General features: G+C 43.1%; 1 protein-coding gene across 2 annotated transcripts in view; it reads right to left on the bottom strand.

Moving 5' to 3' along the window:
• The window catches only part of SCFD2 (sec1 family domain containing 2), a 654,831-nt gene that overhangs the window by 80,649 nt on the left and 548,809 nt on the right, over positions 1 to 25,373 (bottom strand). For both annotated transcript variants that reach the window (XM_077279771.1, XM_077279770.1), the window contains exon 6: positions 13,289 to 13,434. In XM_077279771.1, the coding sequence (XP_077135886.1) occupies positions 13,289 to 13,434 (146 nt within the window). The remainder of the gene's footprint in view (positions 1 to 13,288; positions 13,435 to 25,373) is intronic.

Here is a 25,373-nt window from a genome sequence, read left to right as displayed (position 1 = left end):
TTGTTTTTTCCAGGACGAGTTGACGTTTTTATTGGTACCATTTTCGGGTACATGACATTTTTTTATCGCTTTTTATTCCGATTTTTGGGAGGCGGAATGAACAAAAACCAGCAATTCCTGAAATTCTTTTAGGGGGGGCGTTTATACCGTTCCACGTTTGGTAAAAAGGATAAAGCAGTTTTATTCTTCGGGTCAGTACGATTACAGCGATACCTCATTTATGTAATTTTTTTTATGTTTTGGCGCTTTTACACAATAAAAACTATTTTATATAAAAAAATAATTGTTTTTGCATCGCTTTATTCTGAGGACTATAACTTTTTTATTTTTCTGCTGATGATGCTGTATGGCGGCTTTTTTTTTGCGGGACAAGATGACATTTTCAGCAGTGCCATGGTTATTTATATCCGTCTTTTTGATCGCGTGTTATTCCACTTTTTGTTTGGCGGTATGAGAATAAAGCGTTGTTTTTTGCCTCGTTTTTTTTTTTTTTTTTACGGTGTTCACTGAAGGGGTTAACTAGTGATATAGTTTTATAGGTGGGGTCGTTACGGACGCGTCGATACTAAATATGTGTACTTTTATTGTGTGATTTTTTTTTTATTTAGATAAAGAAATGTATTTATGGGAATATTTTTTTTTTTTTCTTTATTTAGGATTTTTTTTTTTTTTTTTTTTACACATGTGGAAAAAATTTTTTTTTACTTTTTTACTTTGTCCCAGGGGGGGACATCACAGATCGGTGATCTGACAGTGTGCACAGCACTCTGTCAGATCACCGATGTGACAGGCACATTGCAGAGGCTTGCCGGCGCCTGCTATGAGGAATTCTCAGCAGACGCCGGCAAGCAGGGTCATCTCATGACCCGGAAGGAGTCCCGTGGCCATCTTGGATCCGGGGACTCCTTCCAGGTCACCGGAGCAGCGCGATCTCATCGCGTTGCTCCGGTGGGAGAGCGCAGGGAGCCCCCGTCCCTGCGCGATCCCCCTCTATGCCGCTGTCACTATTGACAGCGGCATCAGAGGGGTTAAATGCCCGCAATCGGCGACAGCGCCGATCGTGGGCATTGCTGCGAGGTGTCAGCTGTCATATACAGCTGACACCCGCACCCGATCACCGCGGCGCTCAGCGTGAGACCGCGGTGATCGGGGCGCCGTACTAGTACTGCGGCTGGCACTAATGCAGTGTCGGCAGCGCAGTACTAGTACGGCGCATGTCGCGAAGGGGTTAAGAGAATGGGGTTCTTGCCAGTCCATCACAGCCTGTAGTTTGGCAGGATCCATAGCCAATCCCTGGGCGGAGATGATATAGTCCAGGAAAGGTAAAGACTCCTGCTCAAACATACACTTCTCCAACTTTGCATAGAGGGAGTTTGCCCGTAAGAGGTCGAAGACTCTGCCAACATCTCTCCGGTGGGAGTCAATATCTGGAGAGAAGATGAGAATATCATCCAGATAGACAACGACCGAGGTGGAGAGCATATCCCGGAAGATATCGTTTACAAAGTCTTGGAAAACGGCTGGGGCATTACAGAGCCCGAAGGGCATCACCAGATACTCATATGCCCATCCCTGGTATTAAACGCCATCTTCCACTCGTCCCCCTCACGGATGCAAATCAGGTTATAAGCACCCCGCAGATCTAATTTGGTAAATACCCTTGCTCCCCGTAGCCTATCAAAGAGCTCAGAAATCAGGGGCAACGGGTATTTATACTTAACTGCGATGGCGTTAAGACCCCTGTAATCTATGCAAGGACGTAATTCTCCGTTCTTCTGCACGAAGAAGAACCCCGCCCCTGCAGGTGACACCGACTTCCTAATGAACCCTCTTGCCAAATTCTCCTGGATGTATTGGGACATAGCCTCCGCTTCCGGGAGAGAGAGAGGGGATAGACCCGTCCCCGATGAGGTTCTGCTCCAGGCAAGAGATCAATAGGACAGTCATAGGGACAGTGTGACGGAAGGGTCTCCGCAGCCTTTTTGGAGAAGACGTCTGCATAGGACCAATAGCACTTGGGAAGGGAAGAGAGATCTGCGGGTATCTCAGTAGAGGAAACCTGAACGCACTCCTTCACACATCTGCCCTTACATGAATCACTCCAACCCAATATCCTCCCAGAGGTCCACTCAATATGTGGGGAGTGGAAACGGAGCCAGGGTATTCCCAGCAGAATGTCGTCCATTCCCTCGGGAAGAACAAGAAGGGAAATAATCTCCTGGTGGGAAGGGGACATAGATAACGTGAAAGGGACAGTCTGGTGTGTGATTTGTGAGGGAAGTGTCGACCCATTCACTACTCTAACAGTCACCGGTTTGGCGAGCATCACCAGAAATATTGCATGGCGCAGAGCAAAAGCAGAGGACATGAAATTCCCCTCTGCTCCAGAGTCCACACAAAGCTCGACTGTTAGAGAGGATGAGCCTAACATGATTGTCCCTTTGAAGGACAGCTTGGAGGAAAACTCCGCTGTGTCTAGTGAACCTCCTCCAATGGTTACTAGACGCGATCGTTTACCAGACCGCCGTGGACATTTATTTGCAAAATGTCCTTGTTGTTGGCAATTTCTACAAACCATGGGTACTTGAGCGGTCTGAGACTTGGGTCCCGCTCGAGAAACCTCCATGGCCTCATGGGAGTCGGACGCCTGAACGGAAGATTCTAGAGGTCTGGCGAAGGTGGGAGCCAGCCGAAACCTCTGCCTACACTGGGTCCGCTCTAACCTCCGCTCGTTAAAACGGAGGTCGATGCGGGTAGATATAGTAATGAGCTCCTGCAGTGTGGCGGGATTCTCCCTGGTGGCCAAGGCGTCCTTCGCATGGTCTGCCAGTCCTTTCCAGAACACCGGAATAAGGACTTAATCCGGCCACTCCAGCTCAGAGACCAGAGTCCGGAATTGGACGGTGAACAGGCTGACCATGGTCGAACCCTGTGCTATTGCCAACAATTGGAGCGCGGTATCGTGGGTGACACGAGGTCCCAAAAAGACCTGTTTCAGAGTGTCCAGGAAGAGAGGAGCACTCTGCACCACACGATCATTACGCTCCCATAGCGGCGTTGCCCACTCCAACGCCCTGCCCGACAAAAGGGATAAAATAAATCCCATTTTCGCCCATTCCGTAGGAAAACGTGCAGCCAGGAGCTCAAGATGTATGGAGCACTGACTCACGAAACCCCGACATAGCTTACCGTCACCAGCAAACTGGTCTGGAAGCGGGAGATGGGATAAAGTCGGAGCAGGAGTGGCAGAGGACAAACTGGTTGCAGCTACACTGGCAGCCTGAGCAGCGACTGCGGTAACATCCACAGCTGAGGTTGTGCGCTCAAGAGCCGCCAACCTACCCTCCAGCTGCTGGATGTACCGCTGTAGACGCTGATCGTCCGCCATTTACCAGCCAGACCCTGGCGCTAGTAAACTGTTAGGGCTGGCAGAACGCACCGAGTAAATATAGAGATGTTATTTGGTGTGTTCGCAGCCCGGGGTCCACCGTGCAGGAAAAGAACCTTCTGCTGGCAAACGGCTGCACTATATGGCGGTAGAAGCGATCTCTGTTGCTTCACAGAGTCGCTATAAAGAAGGACTGTGTCCTGTTAAACTCCACAGGAATACACAGTAACTGCTGAGCAGATAGCAGCTTGTGGTCACGCAGTCAAGGAGGCAAACATACAATCTCCTCACCGGAGGAGCCGGTATTCTAGGTGGCTTATTTTAGCCGGGGACCTGAAACCATACACACAATCTCCTCACCGGAGGTGCCGGTATTCTAAGTGGCTTATTTCAGCCGGGTCCCTGAATCCACACAAGCGTGACCACATTGGCACAAAACTCATAACATGCATTGATACTAGCGCATGGCCGTGCGGCCATGCGAACCTTATATAGCTGCAGCAAGTACAAGACCTTCCTAGAAGGACCAATGACAGGCTGCCACAGAGCCTGAGCACCTTCAGGACCTTACTGGAGAACCAATGGGCTTACCCTGGGCATGCTCAGAAGGAGAAAAGCAGGACTTAGTCCCAAAAGCATCTGCTCGCCGCTGCCCAGCACTGGCTTCAATGGCAGAAGCTGGAAAAGCAGCAGTAACCCTTTGCACAGAGTCAGACTGAGCGAGACGCTGGGACCAACGTCTCCGCTGAGCAGGCTCCACTGCGGCAGCAGAAGAATGGGAGACCGCAGCGGAGATGGCCCGAGATTCTCCCTGTGCAGAGGCGGGAACTCGACCCCTAACATCTATTATATATAGTCAGTACAAAAAGAGTGATCTATTTCAAGCGTTTATTTCTGTTAATGTTGATGATTATGGATTACAGCCAATGAAAACGAAAAGTCATTATCTCGGTAAATTAGAATATTTTATAACACCAGCTTGAAAAATGAAATGTATGTTCAGTAAATGCACTCAATACTTGGTTAGAGCTCCTTTTGCATCAATTGCTGCATCAATGCGGCGTGGTATGGAGGAGCCTGTGGCACTGCTGAAATGTTATGGAAGCCCAGGTTGCTTTGATAGCAGCCTTCAGCTCGCCTGCACTGTTGGTTATGGTGTGTCTCATCTTCCTCTTGACAATACCCTATAGATTCTCTACAGGGTTAAGGTCAGGCGAGTTTGCTGGCCAATCAAGCACAGTGATACTGTTGTTTTTAAACCAGGTATTGGTACTTTTGGCAGTGTGGACAGGTGCAAAGTCCTGCTGGAGAACGAAATTTCCATCTCCAAAAAGCTTGTCTGCAGAAGGAAGTATGAAGTGCTGTAAAATTTCCTGGTAGAGTGCTGTGCCGACTTTGGTCTTGATAAAACACAGTGGACCTACACCAGCAGATGACATGGCTTCTCAAACCATCACTGATTGTGGAAACTTCACACTAGACCTCAAGCAGCTTGGATTGTGGCCTCTCCACTCTTCCTCCAGACTCTGGGACCTTGAATTCCAAATGAAATGCAAAATTTACTTTAATCTGAAAACAACACCTTGGACCACTGAGCAACAATCCAGTTCTTTTTCTTCTTGCCCAGGTAAGACGCTTCTGGCATTGTCTATTGGTCATGAGTGGATTTACACCAGGAATGCGACACTTGTAGCCATGTCCTGGATACGTCTCTGTGTGATGGCTCTTGAAGCAATGACTCCAGCAGCAATCCACTCCTTGTGAATCTCCCCAAATTTTAGAATGGCCTTTTCTTAACAATCCTTTCAAGGCTGCGGCTATCTCGGTTGCTTTTGCACCTTTTTCTACCACACTCTTTCTTTCCACTCAACATTCCATTAATGTGCTTGGATACAGCACTCTGTGAACAGCCAGTTTCTTTAACAATAACGTTTTGTGGTCTACCCTCCTTGTGGAGTGTGTCAGTGACTGTCTTCTGCCTAATGGACCTTTTTAAAAGCTTAGGAAGCCTTTGCAGGTGTTATTTGTTAATTATTCTAATTTACTGAGATAATTACTTTTGGGTTTTCATTGGCTGTAAGCCGTAATCATCAACAAAAACAGAAATAAACACTTGAAATAGATCATTCTGTTTGTAATTACTCTATATTATATATGAGTTTCACTTTTTGTACTGAAGAACTGAAATAAATTAACTTTTTGATGATATTCTAATTTAGTGAGAAGCATTTGTAAATGCCTGGCCAAGCGCGTACCTATCTTCTGCCGTCTGCAGATTCCATCTTGTGGCACAGCTTGTGCCTGCAGACAATACACCACTATATAGTAAAGCTTACAAAGTGAGTAAGAGTAAGAAACATGGTAAAACAGGACAGAACAAGAACATTATGAGCACCATTGTAGTGAAATAACTTTAGGCAGATGTTAATATAATAACTTCTCTGGGAGTTCCCGGACAATCTTCACAATCCTATCTCTGCCCTGTATCTAAATATTATTTCTCTTCCGCACCTGTGTCCTTTCTTATTCTACATTTTCTTTGATTCTTTTCTATCCCTCATATTCTGTTAGGTAAACTCATGGTGGTTCCTGGGAAGGCAGAGGAGATCACAGTAACATCATCCATGGGAAACGGGATATTCTTTATTTTGCAAGCCTTGGAATAAAAGGTGATAATCATCATCTCACTGTGCCCATGATCTTGTTTTCATATAAAGAGGCCACACAGAATTATTAACGCACCACTCCAGCCCTTTTTTTATTGCAGCGCTGGAGTGGTGCAACTAATCTACGGTCCCTGCGCTTAGTCTTATATTGACCCACCGCCGTCTTCATCTTTTATTCACGTTGCATCGGTCAGTCTCCAGAAGTTTGTGACCTACCGGATCTCTCTAGTGTTTGCTGGGGTTAGCAGGAAGTCACTTTTCAACACAAGTCTATGAGTGCCTGGTTCTTGTTCATAGACTTACATTGAGCACTTTTGATCATTACCTCTGACCACTCCAGAGCTGGTAAAAGAAGAAAAAGCTGGAGTGGTGCTTAAACACCTCCTCGAATGAGCATTTTCCTATTTTCGCTTTTCTTGAGTTTTCCTACCCTTCTGCCAAGAGTTATAACTTTATTTTTATTTCTCCATGGACATAGCTGTATAAGGCATTGATATTTTGCAAGACGAGCTGTAGTTGTGAATGACACCATCCATTTCACCATTCAATGTACCTGAAAACTGACAAATTCTAAGTGTGGCAAAATTGCCAAAACAAAACAAAAAAACGTTGCCATTCATTAAGCATTAAAAAGAATGAACATATGCACAGCAATATCAAAATGACTTGTGCATATTTTCACTCTTTTATAACTACTTTTAATAGCTTCAGGCAATGAAATCCGTGAAGGGAGTAAAAGTAGTGACTGGACCATTCTTCCGGCAGCTTGAGTTTGGAAGTCACTCAGTACTAATTACAAATTACTAATTACAAATATATAGTTAACATTAAAAAAAGTCACTGGCAGTAAAAAAAGCTGCAAACACGAAAATAAGATAACAAAGAAGACGTGGAGCGCAGTCTATAAAACTTTGCTCTTCCTTGGTGGCCATTTTCACAATATTGATGGTTTAGTATGAAGGCTGATATGCTCCGGGAGTGCGGCTGTGGCATAACGCTTCATAGCTGTATGCCCCTGACTGCCATGCCCTGCTATGAAGGGATAAGATTTTCTGTCCCATGTAAGCTCCCCCTCTTCCTAAACTGTTTAACCAATGATGCCTGCTCTCCTCCCCCATTTGTCCTTGCCCCTTTTCCGGTCTCTCCTCATTTCCTGGCACCCAGAAGCACTCGTCCCACACTTCCTCCCTATTCTGCTGTTATAATTTTCACACTATTGGTTGTTTGTATTAAGTCACAGCAGCAGTCATTTTCATGATATTGATGGTTTTGCATGAAGGCTGTTTTGCAGTGGGAGTCCGCCTGTGGCATACCGCTCCATACCAAGGGTTCTTCACCAACAAAACGTGCCTTATGTATGTTATTCACATTAATGTTTATGCTGTGACCGACCACCATCCATTAAAAGATGAGAGTTGTTATATTTATATATATCTCCATTAAAGTGAGTTTTGTTCATATATTTGTGTGTATATTATTTATTATATGGTATAGTTTTGGTTAAATTTGTTGGGTCTCGGCAGTCGTCTGTTTCTGTGAAGACGTTTTGTACACAAATCCTATACCGTGTTGGTGTCTATGGGAGTCCCAAGGCTTCAAGAAGAAATAAGTAGTAGAAATGACAAATTGTTGGGTGGGAGTCTGGTTACAGATTTCGCACTGGACCCCGGATTAAAGCCTTTGCGGTCTTGTAAGAGCCCGGATAATCAGAAGCTGACCGCACTCATACAAGCTCCTCTTACGTCTTACACCAATGGATTATTAGTGAACTGGGAGCATATTTCAGGACCACACAATGATACTATAACCCAACTGTCCAGTGTTAACAGGCATTCCATATGGCCATCGGTATCACAAAAAGATTTTGCTGTTTGTAAAAAAATATGGTCTGTAAAATGAAACCAATGGAAAAACAAATGGATCAAACATCGCTAAAATAATCGAAAATCCCAGATTATTCTGTGATACGAAACAATCGCTAGAAAGTTAGCCATCCTCATTACTTACATTGTAACATGCTACTTACTGTAAAATGCATCCCCAGCAAGACCCCAAAAATGTAGCATTCTATCACAGAAATGTTTATACAAAATATTACGATTTTGTGGCTATTTAATCACATGTGAAGAAGGCTCCAATTCCACATAAAGATCCATTTATTTGCAGAGGATATTCAGGCTGCAAAGTTAGCAGGAAATTTCTGTCTGAATATGTGGGTGAAAATAATAATTAAAAGAAAGGCTTTGCTATTTGAATTTATTGGGCAGAAAAATAACATTACTGTATGGTCACAAAAATATATACTTAAGTCAAAATGACAAATATGAGTGGGACCCTAGTCACTACCCATCTTACTAAATGCCCAAATAGCACGAGGGCGACCAAACATTAAGATCTGCCCTCTTATGTGTACGATCAGGAAGACGTTTAATGAAAACTTGTAATACATTTTCTATAGAAATTGGCGAATCCTAGGAAACGTTGTAATGCTTTAAGGTCACGAGGTTGAACCTAATCAATTATAGCCGGCACCTTCCTAGGATCCATTTTAAACCCTTCAGCAGATACAATGAACCCAAGGAATAATATTTCTTGAACAGAACAAGTACATTTCTGCAGTTAAGCAAAGATTTTTCCCTTAGCTTTTGTAGGACCAAGCCAACATGACCATAGGTATACCACAATAAACCTTTCAATAATATCAGAAAAGATGTCATAAAGTTTTGAAAGACTGCTGGTGTGTTGGTGCATAGGGACTCCACTTAACAATATCCTTCAGACACCAATCGATAACAGGATTGTGAATCCGCAGCCATGGAAACCCCAATACCAAACCAGCATGAAAATTGTCCAAAACTTAGCAGGAGATGGACTCAGAGAGAAGTGCTCCCACCTTAAGTTTGAATTCCACCATTACCAGCTGGATAAAGCCCTGGAGTAACGGTGTCCTGTCAATGGCAACAATTTGAATAATGATAATAATCTAACTGTCCGTAATCATCTTTTAAGAACCAGTCCTGAATCAATGAAGTAGGCTGGGGACCCACAATCATTGAAAGCAAATGCAGATTAAAACACAGGTTCTGGAAACACAGTTCCACGTTTAACAGCACTTTATCAGAGGAGTAAAAAAGTACCCCGAAGTCTGGGTGACCTCATCGATAATCACCAAGACTTAGGCATTTCCTGCCGGCTTGGTTGTTCGAAGGCATATCGTGCAGTCCTGATGAAAATACCCAGTGCGACCACAGTGAAAGCAGAGTCTGAGATTGCACCGTCTCCTCTCAAAGACCTGAGAGCTGGCAGCTCTAACTCCCATCGGTTATACTTCAGGTAGGTGGACAGGTTTAGGGGGAATGACAAATTCCCCACCCTCCAGTCACTCATCATGTCTCTCCCAAATTCTACGATCCAACTGAATACCTTGGGTCATAGCCTCCTCCAAGGAACAAGGTGGAGCATAACCAGCCAGAGTGTCCTTGAGAGTATCTGACAGGCCTTTATGGAACTGGCACCTGAGAGCTGCATCATTCCCCACACTTCTGTGGACCACTGATGGATCTTGGTTCAGTAATCCTCAGTGGTGCAGCCCCGTATCAGAGTCATAATCTTTGCCTGCGTGACCTGGATTCTGTCAGTTTCGTAATTAATCCTAATGCGTAAAAAAAGGCGTTAACTGAAGACCGTTTTGGGGTTTGTGAGGAAAAGAGAATGCCTGTGAAGAACATTGGAGATATTATTTCATGTGAATCATTTATATCTTACTCGGCCTGGGATGAAAAAAACCCCTTCCTTTGTCCAGCACTGACAGGAAACGGGGCTAAGCAGGAAGCCCACATTCTCAAACCCTGGAGGAGAAAGCTGGCACATAGCTCAGAAGGGGGGCCAAGCCTCAAAGGCTGTGAGTGACAGGTCTCACACCTTGACCAGCTCAGACCAGGACAAACGCTTGCTTGCAATATAAATTTCAAAATTTCACAGTAGGTACCCATTCAGATAAAGATGTTTATTCTCAGCGAGGAAAGGAAAGTCTAGGACCTGGTATACGAGAGATGCCTTAGGGTATGTGCACACGTCCGGATTTCTTGCAAAAATTTCCTGAAGAAAACCGGAAATTTTCTGCAAGAAATCTGCATTTTTTTTTTGCGTTTTTTTTCCGTTTTTTTTAGCATTCTGCAAGCGTAATTAGCTTGCAGAATGCTAAAGTTTTCCAAGCGATCTGTAGCATCGCTTGGAAAACTGACTGACAGGTTGGTCACACTTGTCAAACATACTGTTTGACAAGTGTGACCAACTTTTTACTATAGATGCAGCTTATGCAGCATCTATAGTAAAAGATAGAATGTTTAAAAATAATAAAAAAAATAAAAAAAATGGTTATACTCACCCAGACATCTCCTCAGCGGCGTCCGTTCCTCTTCCTATAGCTGCTGTGCGCGCAGGACCTTCCATGACGTCGCGGTCATGTGAGCGGTCACGTGAGCGGTCACATGACCGCTCACGACCAATCACAAGACAGTGACGTCATCACAGGTCCTTCACCGCATATCAGCTATGAGAACCGAAGCGGCAGCATGCAGCGGTGAGGCGGGAAGACATCGAGGGTGAGTATAGGACTATTTTTTATTTTAATTCTTTTATTTTTGACCAATTATATGGTGCCCAGTGCGTGGAGGAGAGTCTCCTCTCCTCCACCCTGGGTACCAACCGCACATAATCTGCTTACTTCCCGCATGGTGTGCACAGCCCCGTGTGGGAAGTAAGCAGATCAATGGACTCCTAGGTGTGCGGAATCCCCGCAATTCCGCATTTTTAATGAACATGTTGCTTTTTTTTCCGCGATGCGATTTTTTCGCGGAAAAAATCGCAACATTTGCACAAAAAATGCGGAATACACTGTAAATAATGGGAGGCATATGTTAGCGTTTTTTTCGCGTTTTTATAGCGAAAAAAATGCGAAAAATCCTGAACGTGTGCACATGGCCTTAATGTGGCTACCAGGTACACATGAATTGGCTAATTTATGCGCTAAATGATCTCATTTTTTTATATTTCTAGTGCAGTAATGCAGTTCATTTTTCATGTTTCATGTTTGCATGTTTTACAGGATGAATGGGTTTCGACCCGTTCGAGCAACACCCAAAGGTATGGAGTTACATATAACAGATAATAGAAACCAGATAGCAAAGCTGTATTTGGTCTTATCGAGTAGCAGTGGCCCAGCTAGATTCAATGGCGCCAAAATCGCCTCCTTAGGACTGTCAATTAAGGAGGTATGACACATCTCAAGTTGTGGAATTTTTAGCTGATAGAGGCAAGGGGAGGGGATTTAGGTTCAGCCCAGAGGGCATGAGGGGAGAGACCCAAAGGGGTTAAATGTTCCTGTAAAACATGGCTTTATATGTCCCAAGGGGGTTTGAATAGTCACATTGGTGAAAGTGAGGAGACCGCATTACGTGATCCATCTGACATAATAGTGACATCAGGTGGGTGAGGTGGGGGTTCAGCACAATGCTCAAGCCACAGGGGCCTCCTTGCAGTAGTGACATGATTATTCTCACTTACTGGGAGTCATCCCCTGAAGAATGGGATGTTCTCCCTGAACACCCAGTACTGAGCTTTCTCCCATGAAAATTTATCAAGGAGAGCAACTACTGGATCGGGAGAGATAAACTGTACATCAGACGGTACAGCCGTCATAGCTACTGCCGGCAACGAAGAGATCTGAGTAGCACCCATTGTGTTTGAATAATGACCCTGAAATTGAGACTGTGAAGCTTCTAATTTCTGGTGCCCCCTGGCCAGATCCTGAAGCACCTGTAATAGATTTGTCACCTTATCGCAAAGTGTGCAATACTAGTGTGAGAAAAAAAAAGTATTTGGGTCGATTGTAATGTGACACTAGTCACTATTCTTGTGACCCTCGTCACTACTCACTATGCTGTGAGGCAGCATAGTCAAGAGGTCCAGGGTCATTACCAAAAGGGCTCGTAATAGACAAAAGTGCAGTCAGGTCACAGTCTGAGGTCAGAGTATCAGGAAGGTAGCAGATCAAGACAAAGGGGTAAGTCAAACAGATGGTCAAAGGTAAATCCAAGGTTGGCAATGGAGATCTGAATACAACTCAGAGCACAGAGCAAACACAAACACCACTTGAGCAAAGCTACAATTGGCAATGGTCTGACCATTGGCAGAGGGCTAAATAGCCCTATAATCACTCAGAACAAATCACACATGGAGGAGATCCCACAGACCCAGCCAGATAGGACGGCTGAGATGTCATTCAAGGATTTGTGTGAGAATTTTGTAACTTTTCGCAATGTCGCACAGCTCCGACAAAATAGGTAAAGCTGTGGCGTGATGTGGGCGTCTAATTCATGACGAGCTGTGGTGTTCCTTACGTCAGAAATCTTTGACTGGTGCATGGAGGTGCAAGCCAGTTGTTCCTCATTCATTAAGGCATAATGCCAACACACCACTCTCATCAAGACTGGTGTGAACATTGCTGTTCTTGATGAATCGGGGGCATTGAGTATGACAGGTCATGTCATATCCTTGATATGGATGAGCTGCCGCCTCACCAACCACCCGAGCTGCCGCCTCACCAACCACCCGAGCTGCCGCGTCGTTGCCGCCTCACAACCACCCGAGCTGCTGCCACGTCACCAACCACCCGAGCTGCCGCGTCGCCACCGCCAGAGCTGCTGCCTCACCAACCACCCGAGCTGCCGCCTCACCAACCACCCGAGCTTCCGCCTCACCAACCACCCGAGCTTCCGCCTCACTACCACCAGTGCTGCAGCACACGACCTCCGGTCTCTTCCCCATTATCCCGAAGAATGTAAGTCCGCAAGTACAGAGTCCTCTCCCTTTTGTACCAGTCTGTCATTGTAAATTTGTTTACTGTTAACGATATATATAACCCTGTATGTAACCCATTTTCACATGTACAGCACCATGGAATTAATGGTGCTATATAAATAAATAATAACAATATCCACCGCAAAATCCTCAGCAACAAGAATCACCTGGATTACGTTGCAGAAATGAGGCGGATTAGATGCACGTTTTATCCTTTGCGTTGTAAATTGAGGAATCCGTAGAGACAATCAAAGTATACCTAGACAGACTGATCATTTCTTTCTTTCTTAAAATCCCATACGCAACACTGCAAATGTAATGTACAGTGCATTTTGCTGCATATACACCCATATACACATAGTGCAGCACTCACCTGCTGAATATTGCTGCCCGGTACATGAACGGAACTGAATAGCTTCAAGTGGGAACGAATCTTTGTAAGATCCCTCAAAGATGCAAACACTTTATCCACCACTGCGGTAGACTCCTCCAAGGTCAGCTCAGATGAAGATTCACATCCTGTAAGAAAACAAAGTTCTGTTATTCCCAGGTCCGTCCAATCACTGGTTGGCGCTTTTTAGAAAATATAGCCATTGGGTCAGATTGATTAAATTGAGTTGGCTAAACATAGGAAAAGTTTAATTTGTCCCAGATCTCCTAGAGAATCTGCGTCTAGGGCTTATTTTAAACGAAAGAGGTCTTTATCAGTGTAAGACATGTAATGGCTGACAGTCTGCTCCCCTGATCTACATGTCTCACACTGGTAACACCTCCTTTCAAGTAAAATTAGCTCATGGATTCTGAGGGAGATCTACGTCCGGCCCATAAATCATAACAGTGCATTTACATATAAGAAAAACGTGCATTTCTCTGGAATAAAACAGCGGATCACTGATATCCAGGTGTCATTTTATTTCTTTCTATGACCTTTGATACTTTCTATGACCTATAGTCATGGCTGAGTGCGTTGTCACCCTTGAAATTGTTCCATAAAATTTATTTTAAAGTATTACACCCAGAAAATGATTGCAATTACAAGTTTTATTTCCTTTGTGTGTATTAAAAACACAAAAAAACAGAGAAGAAAGGCAAACTGGATATAATTTCACACAAAACCCCCAAAATGATCAGCACAAAATTGTTGGCACGTTTCTAAAATTGTGGGTAAACAACTTTGTTTCAAACATGTGAGGCTCATTCAAACTCACCAATGGCAAGCAACAAGAGTGTACAATATGGGACTGTCTGGGAGCAAGTGAGTGACAGTACTGGAGCGACAGTGAATTAATTAAGTCATTAATAGTTGTATTGGTATTTCACAACATTTACCGGAGCAGGGCTGTCCAAAGCACCACATATTTTGGGTGCCCATCCTTTCTATCCTGTGGTTGTGGCCAGCCATAGCTGTCACTTTGTTCAATGGCTGACACAGCTATGGTGGCAGTGTGGAGGTCAATGTTTTAGTGCCGATGTGGATAACACTTAAAGTAATAAATCTGTGAATTTTCTATGTCATGTGGTATATGGAGCTATAATCACTCATGCCTTCCATTGTGGTTTTTCTGCTGCCAATCATGTGTCCATCATCGCTGGGGGGAGCTGTGCCGGTAGACATATAGAGGCCTGTGGCTTTCAGTATCTTCTTATCCTTCTGGCAAGGATCTATGTAACAAGCCCCAGGAACTGTAGACTACGATTTCTTGATTCACATGTTTGTGATAATTATAAATGATGGCCAAGCAAATAATTTCTATGAGTGCTGCCTCTAGTTCTGCAGCTGTCATCACAGCAGGCTAACGTAAACTGACTCTTAGACTGGCTTGTAAATCACCAGGGACTGGCAGTGCTTAGGATGTTGTAGCTTTCCTCCAGCGAGATGTTGTGCTACAATATCAACAAGACTGGACTACCACCCTTTGTCCTACGCCACAATGGTGCCCATCTTTCTCTGTCGCATTCCACTTACACACATTAAAACATGCGGCATACACTACTAGGTAATCTCATACTGACAGCAAGGTCATTTCAGCATAATCATACCATCTCCAATTCACGGCAAATTTAGTGACCACAAACTGACATTTTGGGAAAAATTCAGCTATCCTGGCACATTGGAATTTCAAAGGATTCGATTGTCTCTAATGAAAAGTTATTGTTATATTTTTTATTTTTAGTACTAACCCTAGTACTAACTCTGAGATTAAAAACTTAGAGTTTATTATTATTATGTTAGTGCTTTTTTATTTTTTTATTTTTTACAGGGAATTTTTTTTTCAATTTGGAACAGCCCAGTAAGTCTCTGTCTCTCCTTCCCCAAAATTACAAGTGAAAGGAGAGGCGGGGAGCTATGGGAAAGCTCAGTGCTGCCTTTGTCCTCTCAGTCGCTGCCTATGTGGAGCACAGGAGTCGAGATGAGATGGTCATCGGCTGCTGCACTCAGCGGAGAAAGCAACCGAGATGACAAAGCTGAGGTTTTGTAATCTTCTGGCTGCCTAAGGAGAGTGCAGCAGACGTGATGAGTTTGTCATCGGTTGCAGTCCTCTGCATAGGCAGCGACCAAGATGACAAAGCTCACTGGAAACATACTGCAAACTTTGTCATCTCAGTTATTGCCTATGCAGAGTAAAGCAGCTTATGACAAACTCTTCTTGACAGCTGCGCTCTGCAGAGGAGTCTGTGGCGCAGCGGTACTGAGATTTCCATCTTCACTAGCTCTCTGGCCCAACGCTCACTGCCACCTGCATTGCTCCAAAAGAAGCGGCACAGGGACACAGTGAGCGCGGCGCCCCCAGAGAATTTGCCAGCTATTTGACCTGTGGCCCACTCTCTCACCACTTGAGTTCACATGTCTTTGTCAGCATACATACAGTAAATGTGTGTATAGCATATTCTGCTTAATCACTATGAATGTGGCCGGTTTTGAAATAAAGAACAATTAGAACCACAACGGAACATTTCACGTGACCACCTGGTCTTGTAAATCCTGTCCAGTGTGAGAATGGTGTGGACAGAACATCAGCCGCCGGCACGTGGGCACATGAAAGCTAAGTACAGAATGTACAGTCTGGATGTTACACTGGTGAGGAATCCAAATTAAACCCATACTGTGGCTGTTAATGTAACAAGGCAGGAAGACATGTCTGCAGGAAACTTGTGTAGTGCCCAGAGATGTAATAAAGCACAAGAGGGAAAACCAATACTGAAATTATTATTTTGAAGTCTGACTTGTTGCAAAATCGGCTCCTGGCCCAGACCTGGCTTATGAAATCCCACTACAAATCCTCTGCTGAATTTCAGCTTCTAAAGAAATCAAAAGCCTCAAGTTAAAAGCCACAAGGTGATGATGAAAGACTGCCACACCCTGTTATAAATGTCTCTTTCCAGACTATCTGGCACTGGAAGCAAGACAAACGGAAAATGTGTTACCGTAAGCCAGTACTAGGTCTTATAGGATTCATACTGGAACACTGAATTCCCAAGACTGGAGGAGGGTCGCGTGAGACAGACTTGGTTTGATTGAATCCTTGCCAAAACACACACCGATGTAGCGGGCCTGGTAGCGTGACCTGCAGAGGCATACTGTCACTGGATTACACTGCAGCCTATGCATGTGGAGCCAGGTGTGGGCTTCACACAATGAATCGACTGCTCAAGAATGCTCCGAGCCCCCATTAAGACACGCTGCCTTAGTGCACAATGTCAACACGCTTTGATAACACACTACGCGAGCACTCGATGAAGACTTTCCTCTTTACACAATACCTTTGAAAGGTAAAAACCTTCATCACATTCATGTTGTGATAAGTGGTCGCCTTCACCAAATATCAACTACACGAGGAGGTTTCTATGAGGACACGGGCAGCGCAATAAGCTCCAGCATTTCTAATGGAAATTAGGAGATGGCGCTGTTTAGACAGATGCAGACTTGTTTGGGTGCATTATATTTCCGTATACATCTTACGAGCTGCAGAAATAAACTGATTCTGATAGTAGCGGAAATTTCAGGACATATTTTAATGGGAAAGCATGTGCCGGATGACAGTGTAAAATAATCATCTGGAGACTTATTTACAGGAATTGGTCACTTACTATAAGCTGTTCAAGTGGGGATGGAAGTAATAAATCACAATCCCCATCTATCACGGGACACAGGAAAGCCTGGCTCAGCTTAAACCTTCCCATCTGCACTCCATCCTAACACTGCAGGGCCATATGCTGGCACCACCCTCCGGACAGTAATCATCGGTACTTTGTTAATGTTCCCGTTGTTGGACCCAGAGGCATCTCTTCTTACACGTTGCAGTGTAGTTTATTCTTGCTCCCTGTAAGGGCTTATTCACACATCCGTGTCCATGTCTAGTCCTTGAAAGAATAGACTGATGTTTCCTTTTGTCTGTCTCATGGTCTGTTTTTCATCAGTTCTTGGTCCGTATGTCTGCTTTTCCCATCCATGTTTCATACATTTTTCTCCTAGCATCCACATCAAGGTCATGCCATCCATGTGATGATTTTTTTTTTTTATGGACCCACTGGATGTGAATAGTCAAGTTCTGTCTACAGAACACATTACAGTGGGCCATGTATCTCATTCTTTTCCTTTTTGTGGACCATTGGTCTACAATAAAAAAACATGCCAACAGTCCCAAAGGGTAAAAGGGAACCTGTCACCTGAATAACACGAATGGTTAATGGTTTCTGTTTAGCTTTAGTTTTTTGTACTCACTACAATTAGTTCGGCTGCCTCCTTGGGCTGTGTACCTTGTCTATTTAGCTTTCCAAATGCAGGGGCAAATGTAAGGAAATGGAGGTGCTGCCCCCCCTTGAATATATGTCTTGAGATTTAATGCATTGCACTGTTTAAATGTGATTTTAGCTGTTTGACAATTTGTATGCACTTAGTTGGGGAATAGATAGAATTAATAGTTGGGACTAGCCCAGATTGAAAGGGGCTATGATGGAAGACAGAAGACAGTGAGTCAGATAGAGCCTAGTGTTCAGTAGAGACAGACCTAAGGTTTGGTATTTAGCAGAATAACTTGTTTCAGTGTGTTATGTGCCAAAACGGAGGATGACAGGACATCAGATAATAAAGAATGTAACGAGACGTTTGCCAGATTGGTACCCAGGCCAAGGAGGCCACCTAAACAGTACAGAACATAACCTAATGGAAAGTAGAAGGCCCACTTAAAAGGGACCGAAAGCACAGAAGGAATTGAATCAGAAGGATGTTAGTGAACAGCTACATATGGTGAAAGGAAGCTCAATTATGTATATTGGAAGGAAGAAATGGACACCATATTGGGACTTAACTTCTCTTACGGAGAGTGGTGGACTTTCGAGATTTTAGTGATGTGTCGTACTGACGTACCTCAAGCAGTGGGGTTGGGTTCTCATTAGTCAGTTGGGAACAGAGTAGCTGTGAGCGACGCGTCCATAGTAACATAGTAACATAGTTAGTAAGGCCGAAAAAAGACATTTGTCCATCCAGTTCAGCCTATATTCCATCATAATAAATCCCCAGATCTACGTCCTTCTACAGAACCTAATAATTGTATGATACAATATTGTTCTGCTCCAGGAAGACATCCAGGCCTCTCTTGAACCCCTCGACTGAGTTCGCCATCACCACCTCCTCAGGCAAGCAATTCCAGATTCTCACTGCCCTAACAGTAAAGAATCCTCTTCTATGTTGGTGGAAAAACCTTCTCTCCTCCAGACGCAAAGAATGCCCCCTTGTGCCCGTCACCTTCCTTGGTATAAACAGATCCTCAGCGAGATATTTGTATTGTCCCCTTATATACTTATACATGGTTATTAGATAGTGTTACACCTCAACCCGTGAGGCCCCCAAAGTTGAAGATGAAGTCTCCCATAATGGTTTGCTGGCTTGTCGTGAGGTGCAAGAGTATGAAGTGCAAGGAAAATGAAGTATCATTAAATGTAACCGAGAATTACAGATGTTTTCTTAATGCAAGGGAAACATTTGTGAAGAATTGTGCCTATCATCTATGTACGTAGTTCTTATCGAGTACATGTTCAGTAAAAAGCAGTTTATTGGTGGACTTTGTTCTCCATCACTCTTCCCTGTAATATCTGGTCCTGGCCTGCCAGGTACAGCGATACCATGCAGTCTGCAGAGCTATATCGAACAACTAAGACGAGCACACACCTAGCCAGGACCCACATTTTCATGATGCGTGCTGGGGCGCGAAACACAGGTACCTCACCCATGGCTATCGCTCAGCGCCACGTTACAAAAAACACAGTGAGGTATAGGCTTCGCGCTGCCCTCATTTATGTTTAGGCCTGTTGGGGACAAAGCATGTTAAGTTACTAGCAATAGAGACCATCCTGATTGGATACACCTTGTCACGGTGGGATGGATTTTACTCTCTTTTGATCAAAACTATGATTTTTACATGTATTACTACTACTTATTAAATTGCTGCAGACTAGTCATTGTTTTTATTCTAGGTTTTATAAGTTGAGAAAGTTGCAATTTGTGAGCATGACTGGCTCAGTGTGCACCATGTGGACTGCCGCTATTGACATGCACTAGCCTGGTCCATAAAATCGAGCAAACTATAGTGCATGCTTCAATTATTCTGACATGATCCATCAATCCATATGAAAAATCGTTTGTGTGTCACAAGTTATTATTGGATCAGAATGCTGTTTACAAAATGTTCTAGGAAAATTCCCAGTGCCCATATTAACTGTGTCTTCTCAATCACCAAGAGGAGACTCAAACAGTGTCTTCCTACTTCTAGACAGGTAATATACGGTCGTATAATGTAAGTGAGTTACTGTAAAATGGTGGCCACGTTTGTCTCTTGCAATGGTTGTAAAGTGGCCAATGACTTTGTTTGCCATTGGGGGAACACTGTGGTTGCATCACGGTAATGGGCCTATTTCACAATGATTCGCCATATAAATAGCCTCATCATTATTATTCTTTAGATAACACAACACTGGAATAACACAACACAAACAGTGAGGTTCAGCACCGATCTTTCCTTGGGCCAACGATTTATGCAATGTTAAGTTATCTTAATTAAAATTAATCTTTTGTGACAAGTTATTAACATTAAAGTGTTATGAGTCACAATAACCTTTTGCTACATCTGTACAAAAGTGCCCAAAAGTTTTGTTGAAAACTGGAACAAAAATTTCAGTTTTCACAAGGATTGCTGCTTCAGTGTTTTTAGATCTTTCAGTTAAATGTTTCTACTGTACAATTACAGAAGTACGATTATAAGTATTTGATAAGTTTTTAAACTTTTTAAGTCTACGTTCCCACGATGAGTTTTTGATGTTGCAGAATTTCTGCACCATTTCAGCATCTATTATGTAAATTAGGTTACTTGTGTTTTTTTTAACATTCGTTTTTATCACATTTTTGATGCTGCGTTTTTCGTCTCTGTTTGGTGTGTCATGCTTTAAAGAGGTTGGCCACTACTATTACATTGATAGCCTTTCCTTAGGGTAGATCATCCATGTCTGATCGGCCGCGGTCTGACACTTAGAATACCTGTTATTGGTGTCGGCGGCGCCAGCCAGAAGTACCCGCTTGTCGGAGCTGGCCGTCTACTTGTAGTGGCCAGAGCTTAGTAATACGCATCTGTCTGATGTTCAAATTAATAGGAGGCAGATGTGCAGAACCTTGCGGAGTAGACAGCCAGCTTTGCAACTGAGTACTTCCGGCTGGCGCTGCCGTTGACAGCGATAACAGCTGATCGGCAGGGGTGTCGGACCCCGGCCGATCAGACATTGATGGCCTATCCTAAGGATATGTCTTCAATGTAAAAGTAGTGAACAATCTCCTTAAACAAAGCTACTTTGTTTTTGCTACTTTCTGATATTTGGCTTTGTCAAAACTTTATTGATTTACTTAGATGTGCATTAAATGTGTTTTTTATATGTTTCTGTTATAAAAAAGCACTAAAAATGCATGTGCGTTTTTTCACCTGCGGATTTTTTCCATCTAATGCAATAGGGAGAATCTGCACAGAAAATTCAGCGAACCTGCAAGTGACGTGGATTTGAAATATCCACGCAGGTGAGTTAATGCTGAGTAAAAAATAAGCACAGTGGGCATGAGATTTATATAAATCCCATTCACTTTGCAGGAACTGTAATACACAACAACAAAAACGCAACAAAAGCTCATAGTGGGCACACAGGATTACAGACAAATATATAAAAGTTTATGCAAAGACTTAATATTTACTCCCAAGGGAGTGGGCTCACTCACAATGTTGCCATGTATAAAGACTGGGATCTAAGTATCCTACAAGAATAACTTGTAACAATCTTGGAGAAATTTGGTGATGATGAACAATTCTTCCTCCAGCATGGTGGAGACCATGTCACAAGGAAAAAGTGATAACAGTGGCTCAGTGAACCAAGCATTGGCATTTGGGCCAGGAAATGCCTCAGATCTCAATCCCGTTGAGAACCTCTGGTCAATCCTCAAAAAATTGGTGGACAAACAAAAACACAGAAATTGTGATAAACTATAAGCACTGATTAGGCAAAAATGGGCGGTCACCAGTCAGGACTTGGCCTAGAAGCCGATATCTAGCTGCTAGGGCCAAGTGCAGACGTCTTGAAAAATAAGGGTCAACACTACATTTTGAGGTTCTCCATAAACTTTATGTATTTGTCAATAAAAGTTTCAAAAAGTTATGACATTCTCACAATTGTACTGTGGTAACCATAAAAACATTTGCCTAAGGGTATGTACACACGTAGCAGTTTTGTCAAAAACCTGGGAATTTCCTAGTGCCAACAAAATGAATAAGATTCCTGAAGTAATAAGATTCCTGAAGACTCCTGCACACAATGCTTATTTCCTTGCAAATTTGCAGCAGATTTAATTCTGCAGCATGTCAATACTTTCAGCAGTTTTCACTCATGCTAACGAATGTATGTATTTTATGCTGCGTTTTTCCTGCCAACACATCAGTATTTGCAGCAGATTTGTAGGGTTCATAAATTTTGTACAAAGTCAAAAATGGTATAATGGTCTTTTTTTTGCCTTAAACCAGTTTAGTAACTTTTTAGCGCAAAGTCTCACGTTATGCAAAATGGTGTAAAGCACCCAAGTAGATGGCGAGCATGTAATCACACTTGCAACAAATTTTGCAAATTTTCGATTGAAAATTCGCAAGTAATGAATCAAGTAAAGATATCGGGAAGCCCTAAACCTCACCCACATTAGTAAACTTAAAAAACAAACAATACATATAAAATAGACTAATAAAAGGAATAAATTAAAATAAGGTGCAAATGATCAATAGGCGAAAAACACAAAAAATATAAAAAAAAATAGCGAAAGTGTAATAATGAATAGGGCCATATAAAGGGAATGGAGAAGAGCAGAGCCTGTCTAACATTCCAGAAAGTCATTACCATTTCAGCATATACGATCAAGGAACATTACATATTAAATAACAGATAATAGCTGCTCAACTCTGTCCAGAAATTTCATGCTGGAGATTGTCCCTGGAAATTAACATCAAATGACATGATTAAGCTGTGTACTCACATGCAACATCGCCCCATAATCATAATTTACTGTACTTTACAAAAGTGTTTCCTATAACCCTACAAGATATGGAATAACAACCAGAAACTGCGGCATCCACCTAAGACACATTCTGACATTGTACAGCAGCGCCCCATAAAGGAGCCTTTGTCTGGATTATGTCCACCTGATTTTGAAACTCATTTTTCCCTATTTCTTTTCGACTATTAAGAAATGGCTCAGAAAACAAGACCGCTCATTAGAGACCGAGTTGGCTTAGGTCATAAATTAAGATATAACATAAATGTCAAATTATTATGCACACAATATAATCATCATCGCTATTAAATTAAAAGAAAAAATAATTTATTTAGTGCACACGAGTTCTTGATGGAAAGAAAACCACCATTCAAATATATTGTGGCAGTGACCAGTGGAAGGAGCAAGAAATAAAAATGTGAGAAATGTTGAATCATGAATAAATGCAAAAATTGATTCACAAATTTTTCGTTGGGCTACTAGAAGTCACTTTGTTAACTATTGCTGGAGCCATCAGTTTTTGTTTCATTTAAGTTGCAAAGAAATCTATATATATAATTGTCTAAGGGGTACTTCCATCTTTCTGTCGGCAACTTCCGTCACGGAAATTCCGCGTCGCTGATTGGTCTCGCCAGCTGCCTGTCATGGCTGCCGCGACCAATCAGCGACGGGCACAGTCCGATTAGTCCCTCCCTACTCCCCTGCAGTCACAGTCAGTGCCCAGCGCCCGCTCCATAGTCCCCGCGGTCAGTGCCCACTCCATACTCCCCTCCACTCACTGCTCACACAGGGTTAATGCCAGCGGTAACGGACCGCGTTATGCCGCGGGTAACGTTACCACTGCTATTAACCCTGTGTGTCCCCAACTTTTTACTATTCATGCTGCCTATGCAGCGTCAATAGTAAAAAATCTAATGTTAAAAATAATAAAAAAACAAAAAACCTGCTATACTCACTCTCGGTCGTCCGATGATGCGCTCGCGCAGGCCGCCATCTTCCGTTCCCAGAGATGCTTTGCGAAATTACCCAGAAGACTTAGGGGTCTCGCGAGACCGCTAAGTCATCTGGGTAATTTCGCAATGCATCCTGGGAACGGAAGATGGCGGCCGGCGTGAGCGGCTCGGCGTAGCTTCGGTGGATCCCGGGGGTGAGTATATAACTATTTTTTATTTTAATTATTTTTTTTAACAGGGATATGGTGCCCACACTGCTGTATACTACGTGGCCTGTTAAGGCTGCTATATACTACATAGGCAGTGTTATATACTATGTGGGCTGTGTACTGCGTGGGCTGTGCTATATATTACGTGGCTGCTATATACTGCGTGGGCAATGTTATATACTACGTGGCTGCTATATACTGCATACATGGGCTGGGCAATATACTACGTGGGCTGTGCTATATACTACATGGGCTGTGCTATATACTACGTGACTGGGCAATATACTACATGACTGGGCAATATACTACGTGACTGGGCAATATACTACATACTACGTGGCTGTGCAATATACTGCGTGGCTCTGTTCTGTATACTACATGGGCTGGGCAATATACTACGTGGGCTGTGCTATATACTACATGGGCTGTGCTATATACTACGTGACTGGGCAATATACTACGTGACTGGGCAATATACTACGTGACTGGGCAATATACTACGTGACTGGGCAATATACTACGTGACTGGGCAATATACTGCGTGGCTGGGCAATATACTACGTCACTGGGCAATATACTGCGTGGCTGGGCAATATACGTCACTGGTTAATATACTACGTGACTGTGCTATATACTACGTGGACATGCATATTCTAGAATAGCCGATGCGTTAGAATCGGGCCACCATCTAGTGTCAATATATAGTTCTTACAAAGATTAATTATTTACTTTGGGATACATTATTTACTTTGTTATTGCCATATACTCTGCAAAAGTTTTAGACAGGTGTGGAAAAATAATAAGAATGCTTTAAAAAATAGAAGTGTTAATAGATTATTTTTATAAATTAACAAAATGCAAAGTGATTGAGCAAAAGAGGAATATAAAACAAACCAATATCTAGATAACGTAACTATCCTTTGCCTTCAAAACAGTATTAAAATATCAATTCTCCTAGGTTCACTTGCACATAGTTTTTGAAATAATTCTGCAGGTAGGTTGTTCCAAACATCTTGGAGAACTAAACAGAGATCTTCTGTGGTTGTAGGCTTGTGCTAGTTCTTCTCTCTCCTCGTGTAATCCCAAACAGACTCAATGATGTTGAGATCAGGGCTCTGTGGGGGCCATATAATCACTTTAGGACTCCTTGTTCTTTATGCTGAAGATAATTGTTAATTATATTGGCTGTGTGTTTGTGGTCATGGTCCTACGTAGACTAAATTTGCAGCCAATCGGATGCCTCCTTGATGCATGATGGCTAAGTATCTGCCTGTATTTCTCAACCTTGAGGACACCATTTATCATGACCAAAGTTCCAATTTAATTTACTGAAATGCTTCCCAAACTTGGAAGGATCCTCCATTATGCTTCATTATTGCCAGCAGACAATTGTACTGCTTATTGTACTGCTCTCCTGCCCTTTGCTGAACACACTGCCTTAGACAAATGTTTCACATTTTTCTCCTCAATCCAGAGGACCTGCTACCATTCCCTGCACCCAATTACTATTTTTATATATATAGTTGAGATACTTGGCCTTGTTTCTATGTTGAAGGTATGGCTGTTTGGTAGTAATTCTTCCATGAAGACCACTTCTGGCCAGGTTTCATCGAACAGTAGATGAGTGTAGTTGGGTCCTACTGGTTGTTGCCAGTTCTGAGTTGAGGACACTGCTGGACATCTTCTGATTTCAAATTAAGTATGCATGATGTGTTATTCAGCTGCTGC

This window comes from Ranitomeya variabilis, chromosome 1, assembly GCF_051348905.1.
Source record: "Ranitomeya variabilis isolate aRanVar5 chromosome 1, aRanVar5.hap1, whole genome shotgun sequence".
In the NCBI taxonomy this organism is placed as follows: domain Eukaryota; kingdom Metazoa; phylum Chordata; class Amphibia; order Anura; family Dendrobatidae; genus Ranitomeya; species Ranitomeya variabilis.
This window is presented reverse-complemented; position numbering and strand designations above follow the sequence as displayed.